This window comes from Crocodylus porosus, unplaced genomic scaffold (assembly GCF_001723895.1).
Source record: "Crocodylus porosus isolate Cpor-Errol unplaced genomic scaffold, CroPor_comp1, whole genome shotgun sequence".
In the NCBI taxonomy this organism is placed as follows: domain Eukaryota; kingdom Metazoa; phylum Chordata; order Crocodylia; family Crocodylidae; genus Crocodylus; species Crocodylus porosus.
In genome coordinates this window covers 72,929,860-72,943,041 of record NW_017728943.1, presented here as the reverse complement: position 1 = coordinate 72,943,041, position 13,182 = coordinate 72,929,860, and the positions used below count along the sequence as shown (strand labels likewise).

At 44.8% G+C, this 13,182-nt stretch overlaps 1 protein-coding gene across 1 annotated transcript in view; it reads right to left on the bottom strand.

The window, feature by feature from the left end:
- The window catches only part of GALNT14 (polypeptide N-acetylgalactosaminyltransferase 14), a 217,713-nt gene extending 212,993 nt beyond the window's left edge, over positions 1-4,720 (bottom strand). The window contains exon 1 of the mRNA XM_019548585.1: positions 4,713-4,720. Coding sequence (XP_019404130.1) covers positions 4,713-4,720 — 8 coding nt within the window. The remainder of the gene's footprint in view (positions 1-4,712) is intronic.
- Between the last annotated feature and the right edge of the window lie 8,462 nt (positions 4,721-13,182).

Below are 13,182 nucleotides of genomic sequence, written 5' to 3'. Positions count from 1 at the left end.
GGGATGTAATCACTGGATTTGGAGGAGAAGATTGGAGGCTCCGGAGCTGTCAAGAGCACTTGCATAAAAAAACAAACAAACAAAAAAATCATCATCTTCCACACAGAGCGGCTTTCCGTGGGGAGGAGGCCAGCGTGGAGCTGGGCTGCGGGCAGGGCTGAGCCAGCAGCAGGCTCCGGCCTCCCTCCAGGGGACCCCAGGGCTCGGCTTGGGGACAAGCCTTTACCCCTGTGGGACAACCTGCCAGTTCAGGCTTCTTAGAGGGAGAGGTAGGGGACACACTGCTAGGCACCAGAAGCCAGTCAAACCCTCCTCGGCTAAGTACACACAGTAAAGCCCAAGGCTGAGTCCATTCAATCTTGGCAGATTCCTCTAAGCTGCAGACTGAACCCATAAGCAAGTGAACAGACTTTCACTTTTGACTGAGGACATGCAGCCAGGTGCCTGCGGTAGGCCGGGCCAGGTCAGAAGCCCCGGGCGCCAGAGCATGCTTCCTTGCTCTGTTACAGCTTGGGCCAAAGCTAGCCCGCCTCCCTGCAAGGGGATGGGTGGCAAAACATCCTGGGATGCTGGGGGACTGTGAGCTCACTTGAATCAGAAGGAGACGTGGGCCAGAAATTTAATAAACGGGTTTAACCTAAATCAGTTCAGTCTGATACTACATCCACCCAGGTTTATCTTAAACCAGTTCTGGTCATTTTGAAAGCAGTTTATATGCACTGAACTGCTGTTGTGTTATACATTTGAACCAGTTTCTGATCACTTACACTGGTTTACATGTTATTTCTGTTCTGTCATGTCTTTGTCCCCTTCTCTTCCCCAGTTTACTTTTCTTCCACTCCTGTCATTGGTAAGTATAGCACAAGCAGAGCCATCCCTGGCAGAAGACATTTGAGAATAAATTAGGTATTGGAGCAGATGTGAGTCATTCATGTTTGTTCGAAAACCGAAGAACAAAACCCCATAAAAACAGGAACCCGTGCGTAAAGTAACATATGGAAGGAATTGGAGATAAGATGTCAGAAAGCTGGTAAGTCCAATACACATTGTAAACAATCTCTCCTGTGCCTTTTTTTCCCACTCCTCCCGTTTTTATTATTTCCTCCAGTTGTTTTGTATCACTTATTAATTTACTGTTGCTATTCTTCTTCCTTTTTTGTCTTTTGATTTATTTCCAAGGTTCACTGACTCTCTTCTTTCTCTAATATAATCTGTGCCTCTTAGGCCCGATGTGCTTACAGAGATGCCCAGATAAAAATTTCATTAGCAACAACAGAAAGACATTTCTCCTTTCCTTTGTTTTAAAGTATATGACTGCTGTATTAATAAGGTTTGTTCTATGAGAGAGTGAAGAGACACAGGTCCAATGGGTGGACGCATGCAGAACTTCTTGAACAACAGCGGGGGGGGGCGGGAAATCAAAGCTACTGCATTGAAGCCTGCCTTTGCAGCTAAGCAGGGGTAACCTATAGCTCAGCATATAGATGCAGCATCTGGGTTTTGCCCTGTATCTCAAGAAGTGGGGAGAAAAACTCTACCAGAGTCAGTGCTAGACCATTGTCTCAGTACTATAGAGATCTGAGAATACCAATGTTTTCCAGGTATTATGAGAGAGTTTCTTCATTTGTGAATATTAACGTTCTTATGACATTTTTCTCAAGAATAAGGAGCCTAGTGTTCTGGCTCAATTGCAGTTCAGCAATTCATTTTACCTCTTACTTCTCCTTCAGTTTCAGAACTATGCTTCTTTCTCCAGCTTCTGTCTTAAAGTGTTGCTTTGCTGCCTCTCCTTTAAATGCACCTATGCTGTAATGCCTACAAAACACCTGACAGCTGGTGCACATTGACAGTTGCTTATTACATATTTATAAGTTTCTCATTTACCTTGTGCTCCCCCCAGCTGTTGCTCATATGACAGATGACAACCAGTAGATATAAGTAAATTGTCAGTAAGCCTGTCACCTGTCACACACTTTGATGGAGATTTTCGGGGCAGGGACCGTTTGTTTGTGAGAGAAACAAATACAGTCACTAGACATCATAATAATTCACCTTGCTGTGGGCACCTGTTATGTGTTACCAGCAATGCAACATTTCAGCTACAATTTTTATTGAAGCCGGTAATTGTGTTCCCAGATGATGATCATCAACATTTTCCTAGAAAACTTCACTGATTGCCAAAAGTAAGAAAAGCTTTTTTTCCAAAAAGCAAGAGATGCCTGAGTATTTCATCTCAGTGGTGGATCAAAAATTGCGTCCCTTTCTTTGTTCAAACTTTTATTGAAAGTTATTACAATATACAGGGGGAAAATATAGAAAATAGCAAGGGAAATACACTACAAATTAAATTACATGTGAGGTAATAAATAAGACATGCCTGACAAAAATCCAATTGGATAATGTTATCTTATTACATTGAGAAACAACTCCCTCTACTGAGAAAAAGAGTTACTGACAAGGGCCCAGCTAGTGTGATAAATAGCTAGTTTTTTCTCTGTGATAAATAGCTGTGGACTTGTTCTCCACTGTTTTATACCTCATGTAGTCCAATACACACATGAAAGTCAGGTGCATCCCTATCACTAGTGAGACTGCAGAATTCTAATTTGATTGCGTTTTATACCTGCTTTGCACAGAAACCAGTATTTATGTGAGGGGTTAGAAGAGCCCTAGCTATGCATCTGCAAAATTTCTAGGAGTAAGAGAAACCACACAAGGAACTCCCCTGTGTAGATGGAGGCAAATAGTGCCTGGTAATATATTTAGCAAGTGAGTATGCAAGCTGCAGAAAAACAGAGAGGAGGAGGATGAAAAATTTGTTGCAAAGTTATATTTAGACCCAAGCAGATTAAATATTTCTTAGATGAAATTCTCCCACTAGATTGTTGCAGCCCTATTAAAGTGAAATGAGTTTTGTCAGTGGCAACAAGGAAAATTTGGTCCATTGCATCTAATAATACCCAGCTCTTGCATAGTGCTGTATATCTGTCAATCCCAGAGTGCTTTAAAAGAAGGTCGCTTTCATGAGCCAAATTTCACCAGATGCAAAAACAGACACAGCTGAAGTCACTTGCCAAACATCATCAATAGCATAGTTAGGAATCAACCTCCAGGTTTTCTGAAACCTATTCCAGGGCTCTGTCCAACAGCAACAAGTAAGTCTTTTTTAAAAATATGTTATCTGCCTATATCTGGGAATTTTAACCTTAGAGCAGTTTTCAGCAGGTTGAATAATTTGTATTAATAAACCAGAGAAATGCTTGGTGGAAAACTATGGAAAAGGTGTCCATCTACACAGTCACAGTGACAGAGAAGATAATAGTATGGCCAACAGAGCCAAGAATGTCTTGTGACAAGTAGCAGGTGTCAGATAGAGCACTAGGAGCTAAAACAACATAGAGGAAGCTAAAGATAACTACTAGCATACCAAAATGAGTTTTAAGCAATCTGGGGGGTCAGGAAGCTGTTATCTTTGAGATAAATAACTTGGTTTTTGGTATTCTAATCTGGGAATCTTTCTCTGCTAATAAAAAGATGATCAGCATTTCTGAGCAGAAGGGGCCTTCTCAGAACTCTAACTCCAGCTTAGCTACCTGGGATGGGACTAAAACAAAGAATCAGAAAAGTAGGGCAGGAAGGAAACTTGAGGTCATCTAGTTCAACCCCTAAACAATAGCTTCCTGCCATTTTTGTGTTTGAGCTGACTGTGGCTAAAACATTTTTGACAGAATTTCAGTTAATCTGAATATGCTGATTCATTGTCAAAACATCTCACAGAGATGCATCCGTTTCAAATAAGTCTGTTTTGGGGCAGGGGGGGCTAGTTTTTTTTGGAAGGAGAATGGCTTTGAGGTTCAGGGATTCTTGGTAATTTCTTACCTAGGAAAGAGCTAAACCCTCTCAAATCAGTTCTGGACAGCATTCCTGTTTGCAAAAAAAATAATCAAACTATGAAAAGAGTTTTTTGTTGGTTTGCTCTTTTTATTTCCTTCTGAGCTACCCATCCCATTTCAATATGTAATGAAAAATAATTTTGTAACTTCAACAATTATCACAGAATAATGTCATGGTCCTCTCAATGCAGGGACCTGCTGGAGAGTGCTGGTTGCATACTGCACCCTGTTATAACATATAGTGGTCTGACCATGATGAAATTGAAGAAGGGCCTTTAGAACAAGGAGCTCTGTTGCCTAAGGAAGACTGAACACAACACTGACTTAAGGGGTAAAGCTCTAATGCCCTCAAGGAGGTACCTTTTTTATGCCAGCACTGAATCTGCTGAAAGGGTTTCTCCTTGCTCATGAAGATCACAGCAACAGTGGGGGGCGGGGAAATACCTATCCAAAAGTGCCAATTTAGTAATACAGAAGATAAGTCCTTGACCCATGGTGAGAGCATAGCACACCTAGAATGGTCTGAGCTATGGACAGGGAGGGAAACCTAGGTAGATACTGCTTCAGTCAAGGCATGCTGGTTGTACTTTCAACCCTACTATGAGGGGGTAGGGAGTCAGCACTTCTCAAGCTGCTCTGAAGCAACCTGGTTTGGCATATGCTCAGCGTTGATAGCTTCAAAAGAATTCTGCCAAAGGGAAGGTCAGTCAGGTTTTGTGACAGGAAGTGGGGGTGGTTACAAAAGAGACAGTCCTAAAAGAGGTTCAAAACAAGACCTCCATGTTTTGAGAACAGTGTACATTCAGCTCCCTCTCTCACCTGAGCATGCTTATGCTCAGTTTGTGCACAATAGCTTCGCTATACGAGTCACATTACCTAACCTGTGGAACAGCCCACTATAAACTAGTTAGCTCTAAATAGGAGTCCTTGCATACAGCTCTTCAAGAAACTGAAAAAAGATTCCTCAGCCTTGGCTAATTCAAAAGGCGCACACAGGCTTGAAAGCAATTCCTGGGCTGAAAGAATCCAAATGCCCAGGCCCAGGCGATGAGTTTTTTAAGTAAAACCAGTAGTGAAGCATTTTTAACTTGATCCACAGATGCATCTCAAGCCGGTCCAAGGAGGTGATCCTCCCCCTCTATGCGGCACTAGTCAAGCCGCAGCTGGAGTACTGCGTCCAGTTCTGGGCGCCGCACTTCAAGAGGGATGTCGACAACATGGAGAGGGTCCAGAGGAGGGCCGCTCGCATGATCGGGGGCAGCGGGGCAGGCCTTATGAGGAGAGGCTACGGGACCTGAACCTGTTCAGCCTCCACAAGAGAAGGCTGAGGGGGGATCTTGTGGCCTGTTATAAACTAGTCAGGGGGGACCAGCAGGCACTGCGGGAGTCCCTGTTCCCCTGAGCACTACTAGGAATAACGGTCGCACGCTGGCAGAGGGTAGATTTAGGCTAGATATCAGGAGGCGCTACTTCACTGTCAGAGCGGCTAGGGTCTGGAACCAGCTTCCAAGAGAAGTGGTGCTGGCTCCTACCCTGGGGGTCTTTAAGAGGAGGCTAGACAAACACCTTGCCGGGGTCGTTTGAGCACAGTACTCTTTCCTGCCATGGCAGGGGGTCGGACTAGATGATCTACTCAGGTCCCTTCCAACCCTACCAACTATGAAACTATGAGACTGAACAAATGTGCTTAGCCATCAGTGCTGTCCCATCTCCAGAGACTTGTGCAATACGTTAGATATGCTGAGTTACATACAGTAGCTAAGCATCAATCCTCGTGACTGAATTCTGAGGCAACATCCTCAGTCCTGAAAGCCATCCAAGGTCAGAACCACACCAGTTTACAACAGCTGAGGATCTGACCAACACTTCTACCTTTCCCTGTTGAAAGCTTCTTGATTTAAAACCTTAACAAGCCTTGCCCCTTCTCAGTGATCCACTGAGGCAATTGATTTCAGATTCCTCACTTAGTTAAAGCCTAGTTGCAATTGGCTGACTGATTCTAGCACTCCTTATTTCCTTTTGGACAACACCTGTTTTATGATGGGGTCTTCTCAATGAGAACAAATAAAAGTTCAGTGTCCTCATTTTGGACTTGATGATTCTCAAAGTCCCTTCCAACCTTATGATTCTGTTGTTTTCACTATGCAACTGGATTCTGCATTTCTTATTTCCCACAGTACACCAGTGTGTAATCAGTGGCTGCTTTCCACCACAGAAGTGGCAGCATTTTACTAGTGGGTAGCATTTTATGAACTTTTGTAATGGAGGGTGCTTCGTAATACAAGCCCCTAAAATTGTGTTTTAACAATTGCAAAATCAGGCCTTTGAAAGTGAGGAAATGCCAGAATTAAAATCCCACAGCCACCCTTAATTGGCCCTGTAAACGCAGGTATTATGATACATTCTAACCATAAGTTCATATGCTTTTTCACCCACAGAACCCCCACTTTACTCAGTGCACCAGCAGAAGATATGGTGAGTTTGTGTGGTTGCTTCAGGATGAGACAGGAGGCTTAGTGAGATCTAGAGCAGGGGTTCCCAATGTTTTAATGCCATGGACCAGCAAACCAGGGCCCAGCAGTCACAGCCAGCCGTGGCTGGAATTTTGTCCAGAAGACAGGTAAGGATACCCTCACCCTCCAGGCAGGTTGGTGGGCCAAACTCTGTGCTGCCATGGACCCTGCGGAAGGAGCCGCGGCCTCTCCCTCTGTCTTTGGGGGGGCTGTGATTTGCCGGTCTGTGGCCATTTCCGGTCTGCAGGTGACCGTGCTGCAGACCGGCAGCCAACCCACTGTGGCCCAGCACCAGGCCACAGCCTGAGAATTGAGAACCCCTGGTCTAGAGTATCCCCAATGCAACTGGGAAACCAGAGGAATCAGTCTCTGAGCTTTTCTACTGTATGTGACCATGTGGCAATATTTCAGAGTTTGCAGTTTGATCACATTTGGGCAGATTTTCCTGATATAGGAGCAGGTATCTTTATGCACCTATGTGGCTAGTTCTAGGATTTCACAAAGGAGGATGTTCCACCAGCGTGGCTGCAGCCACCCTCTTCCTTCCCTGCAGGCAAACCATGCCATGGCAGCAGCTGCTGGGGCCTTGAGTCACCGAAGAAGATACAACTTCCCTGTCCCACACCTTTGGCACTCAGCAGCACTTCCCCTCCCATTCCCTCTCTCCAGCAGGGTTTCCCCAGGCTTGCCTCTGCCATAGGATGGGGGAGACAGGCCTACCATTGCTAGGTCAAGCTGGCATCCTGAATAGCTGCCCCTAGCAGCTGGAACCCCTGCACCTGCAAGGGAAAGCAGAGGCAGGGGATAGGGAGTAGGGATCCATCTATTGCTGCTGCTACAAAGCCCAGCACCCTATACAGCCCCTCCTGGCAATCCCCAGCTGTAGAGGGGCAGGACCAGCCCTGGGGCTTCCCCTGCCACCAGGTCAACAGTGATGGTGGGCAGGTCCTCAGTTGTTCCCTGCTTGGTACCCCTGAGTGTCCCAGACCAGCCTGCAGCTCCAGCTGTGCCTTGGACTCCAGAAGGGACTTAGGATTCTGGAGCTGCAGGAAACAAGCCACCAGCACATGAGCTACACCTGTGGAGAGGGGGAAGCGAGGGAGTGATATTGCTGTCAATCCTGTGAACTCACAGCTCCAGATTGAAATGTTTCCACTGCAAATCATGAAATTTTTAGAGCTGTTGCAAAGTAGTAGGAATTTTTTTTAAAATAGCAAAAGGCTTTATTACTCCTTGCATCAGTCTTGAAAATATATGATTTGGCTCAAGAATTCAAACAATCTCATGAAAAACCAAAGAGAAATTGTCTGTGTGTTCAAGGTATGCTAGAAAGTTAGACAATTGAAAACAGACGGTTACTCTGTAAAGAGTAAGCAACCTTTACACAGATGTTGCTGCCAAAAAGAACCACTTTCAAATCTGCTGGGAGATCCCCTAAGAATAAAAGGCAATTTCTGTGTGGTTTAGGTGCCTTGGATTCTTTTGGGGAGGTCTGTCACGCATCCCAAAGGGTGCCAGCTGTGGGCATCTGACACAAGAGATTACGGTGAACTCAAATCTTGTGCATCTCAAACTGCTGTTTGTGCTACTTCATCCTCCTAGAGAACATCACACATACAAAAGTGCTCACACCAAAGGATGAAGCAATAAGTAGGCATGATCTTTCCCAACTCCTATAAAATCAGCATATCAAACTTGACCTACCACCTAAGCTGGATCTGAACAGTGCGGTTCTTCATATGCCAGATGTGGACATGCAGGCAAGGAAAGTGTCAACAGGACTTGGAGTTAACACAGCCATTGCTCATCCCCAGCCACTGACCCACATCTCCAGTGCCCTAGATTCTGGTGGTGAGCCCTGGCCCCTTTTGCCCCATCCCCAAATTGCCAGCCCCTCTGGGAACTCAGTGGGCCTTTTGATATGGCTTCATGGATCATACATCTGACATCCCTGATCTAAAGGTTTGAAAAACCTATCTTCTCCTAGCCAGCTTTGAAAATACCTCCAGCTACACTCAAACTTAAAAGACTCTTGGGTCATGAATTGCGGCAGACAGCGTTGCAGTCTCCACTGTACTTCACTGGCAATTCTGCAGATGTTGCAGGGAAAGTGACTTCAGTCAGAAAATCTCAGAGTCAATGTCTAGACATCCTGGTGACTGGCACAGATACATACCAGACAGATAGGCTTCACTTTTTTGCCTTGTCCTTGTAATGCAAGAGATTCTGCCTTTGTTCCTAGGCATCAGTTTGCATTAGTGCCTCCAGAAAGTAATTTCTAGCTCGTCTGTAGAACAATACATACCCTAAGGATGTATCCCCAAGGAGAGATTCAAACAAGTCTTTAAGAGACTTGTTTGTACTTATGAGCTGGGAGTTCTGAAATTATACACTTTCCAGTCTCCTTTCCATTGTTAGGCTAACTAAATGTTACCTTGCCTCACATCTACAGCCTGAATCAGGAATTCTAGTGTGAAGTTTAAAGTATTTTTTCCACCAGACCTGTCATGTCACTTTAGGACAATTCCATATTAGTGTTATAATCAAAGAAGGAGATGGAGCAATTCCTGAGGGCTTTCTTCACTGCTATTAGGACTGAATTCCAAATAAATTTCTTCCCTAACTATTGAGGATCTTTTTTAATTAAACCACAAGTGTTTTTCTGAGGCAAACTTTCCTTGACGACGTCTCCAGTTAATTAAAGGTTTAAGATGTGAGAAGATGCTCTGCATAAAAAAAAAAGGGGGGGAGAGCTGCTTTAATAGCATCTGTTAATTGAAGAATTCATCACGCTGATTGCAGTAACACTACCATGCCAATGGGGACTAGGACACACCCAAAAATTAATTAACTGATTTTCTAAGATTCCTGGAAGTTGAGTGCTTACTTTCAGTCCACCTCACATGGTATGAGGGACTTGGGATAAGATAAATGCAAGGACTTCCAACGCTGAAGACCTCAGTGGAAGACACCAATGGGGATTACATCATCAAGATTGCTATTCACACTCCCTCTCTGCATTAGGGAGAAATCCAAACCCCAGTAAGGGACTGGATTATTCCCATACTCCATCTCTATAATTTAGTGGTTCTCAATCTTTTTAGTTGCAAGGCACCCCTTGGAAAATATGAGCTCTTGGTTGCCACTTGATTTTTGACTACAGAAAAATAGTAGAGCAATTCTTCTATTGGAATGAACTCAGAAATATCACAACAGGTCAGAAGGTTTTTAACACTGGATTACTATTTGAAATGTCTGGGCACGTACAGGCAAGTGCATATGTGTGGTATGGGGCACTATAGACCCATCTGCAGCAGAGTGCTGCAAATTGCACATGCCATACATGCAGGTGTTTGTCGCACAGTTAATTTGCAGTGCAGTAGGTTTTTTAGTATCATAGTACTTAGGGTCGGAAGGGACCTAAACACATTGTCAGGTCTGACCCCCTGCCCCAAGCAGGAACGGGTGCCAGGATCATATCATCCCAGCCAAATATCTGTCCAGCCTCCTCTTGAAGACCCCCAAGCTAAGAGAGAGCACTACCTCACTTGTACCATTCGAGAGCCTGGCAGCCCTAACTGTAAAGTAATGTCTCCTCATGTCCAGCCTGAACCTTCTCTCTAACAATTTGTGGCTGTTATTCCTAGTAACCCCTGGTGGTTCCAAGGGGAACAGAGCCTCACCCAATTCCCTCTGGTCCCCCCTGGTAAGTTTATAGACAACCATCACGTCCCCTCTCAGCCTTCTCTTGTGGAGGCCCTTTAGCCTCTCTTTGTAGGGCCTGCCCTGCTGCCCCCTGACCATGCGAGTGGCCCTCCTCTGGACCCTCTCAATGCTGGCCACATCCCTCTTGAGGTGCAACGCCCAGAACTGGACGCAGTACTCCAACTGTGGCCTGACCAACGCCGCATAGAGGGGAAGGATCACCTCCCTGGACCTGCTTGTGAGGCATTTGTAGATGCATGACAAGATGCGGCTAGCCTTACTGACCGCTTCTTCACAATGGCAGCTCATGGCTATCCTGGAGTCAACAATGACTCCAAGATCCCTTTCTGCCACCGTGTTGACAAGAAGGGAGTTCCCTAGCCTATAGGTGTGTTGCTGGTTCCTTCTCCCTAGATGCAGCACCTTGCACTTGTCTGTGTTGAATTCCATCCTATTCTCATCCACCCACTTCTGCAACCTGTCTAGATCTAGCTGGATTCTATCCCTCCTCTCCAGTGTGCCCACCTTGCCCCACAACTTGGTGTTGTCAGTGAATTTGGATAGTGTGCTTTCCACACCCACATCCAGATAGCTGATAAAGATGTTGAACAGTACAGGCCCCAGGACTGAGCCCTGGGGACTCCACTGTCCACATCCCTCTGGGTCAAAAAACACCAGGAGATCCCAGTGTCAAAAAAAAATGTGCCTGAAAAACGTGGGGTGGTATACATGGCATCAGTGTGCACTGCCCAATACCTGGCCTACCACAGCCATACTCCAGCTGCTGGCCAGCCTCCCCTACCCTACTCATGGCAACTTGCCACACTCCAGATCACACATGAATGAGTGTTTGCCAGGGACAAGTAGCAGGGGCACAAGTATGTGCTGCTGCTATTTGTCCCCAGAGAAATGCATGTGCACACACATCTGGACATGGCCTTTGGGTTTATATTGTGAATTATGTTTGCACAGCTAATATTGTGTGATAGCTCATGGCACCCCAGAGTGTCATGGTACCTTGATAAAAAAATCCCTACTGTAATCCAATCCCTGATATTTGTGTAGTGCCTTTCCATCTCCCACCCTATTTTCATAACATTAGTTACGCAGAAGCAGCCTTTAAATCGACATTTTTACCAGTGTCATTATTCAGTCCAGCTCTGAGCTGGTCTGAGTGTCACAGTAGTAGACAATAGACATGCCAATAGCCAGTCTACTCTGGCATTGCCACCTTTGCTGGCACAGATGAAACTGCCTAAGTACGAGAGCAATGAAAGGAGATTAAGAAAAAATCATGTATGCAACAGAGGGCTGTTTTAAAGAAATGCAAGAGTTAATCCAGAGCACAATGCTCTCTGATTCTGACAATACTGAAGTCAATCATATCTGAGGCTTAAATTAATTGGCTGCATTCCTTTAACTGTCTTGCATATTGCTTGGCTGCATGAGATGTCAGTGGAACTAATAACCCCAAGTCCAGATGCCTGACCTCTTTCAACTGGGTGATTTTTCGAAGTAAACAATAGTCAGGTAAAGCAAAACAGCACTTTGGTGCTGTTTCTTGCCAAGGACAGCCAAGCCATTTTCAGACATCGGATGACAAAACACTCAGCAGGAATGTAAGACTGGATGGTATTATATCCCAGCCCGGCTGAACAAAGAAAACCACCAGACCTTGCCTTTCATCATATAATGTCTGACAGGAAAACAAATTCCTCTCATAGAATGAGGAAGCAAAAAAAAAGGGGATGTGTCCAGGTCCACTGGTTTGTAGCCCCTTTTGAAGCTCTGCAGGACTAAATATAAAGGCTTTTGTGGGGCAACCAAGGACAACTAAGGGCCAGTGATGCAGGAGGAGATCATGGGAAAATACCTAGGTGCAGTTTTGCAGAAGTGATTTAACTTTGAGTCAATGCACCAGCCAACAGATCAAAGCCACTTAAGGCAGCCAGGAAATTACCAGCACTCAAGAAGGAAAAAAATCGAATAGCTTTATGTACCCAATTATAGCTAGTAATCTCCATATAGACTAGACTAGCAGAGTTACCTGCCTATGTCAAAGCTGCCAGCTAGCGCCTGATCTTGCGAAGTGCTGTTTGCCTTTCATTCTGGCTGACTTCAATGATAGTGAGGGCACACAGTACATATGGGACCAGGCCCTGAAAAACACTTCCTTAATTCTGGACTAAATCTATAGAAAACACCCGGTACCATAAGTAGTGCTAAAGTGAGAGTGGAATATGCCTCCAAGACAGTTCAGTTACACCCTGATCAACCTGTCACATAGAGCATACAGCACCCTTCTACTACATATTGTAATGAATCTGTTACCACCTACAGCTTCGCAGTTGTCACTGTGTGTCAGCACAAAGCCAAGGAAGCTATGTAGATAGGAATTGCACTCAAACTTCTTCTCTAAAAGGACACTCAAACTAAAGGAAACTCTTGCTTAATTCTTAGCAGTATAGGGCCTATGGCACAGAAGAGAAGTCATGATTCCATCCAGGAGAGGGCAGTTCTATACATATATAAATGCACATAAGCAACCAGGACAGCCTTCAGATCAAATCATTATCCTAATGTGAATAAATAAAGTCAGACTTCTCTCATTGGATTGCATGACTTTGTCCATTAGACATACTCAGAGTGGTGGTTCAAACAGGTGACATTGCAGTATCTGGATAAAGCAGTATAACAAATCTTTTATTTTCAGTTTTGCAACATGTTATACAAAGTCAGATGTTGCTCCTTTATCACTTTCACTGCCTCTGCCCTTCTGTGTGCAGGTGTTAAGCAGATTTTGGAGCCAAGTCTCCACTTACGCATAACTATGTAATTGGCCAGATGCCAGCCAGAATTCAGGCTTCAGTTAACACAGCTGGCAATGTGTAACTTTACATTCCCTTTTTGTGGATATGAGCATTTTCATATTTGAATGCCAAGCTTTGCCCACGTACCTTCCTTCTGGAAAAGCTTACATGCATAATCCTGGGGGAGGTATGCATCCAAACCCTAGAAGACTGAACCACAATGCACCCTAATACAGTTCTTTACTTTTAACCAAATATTGC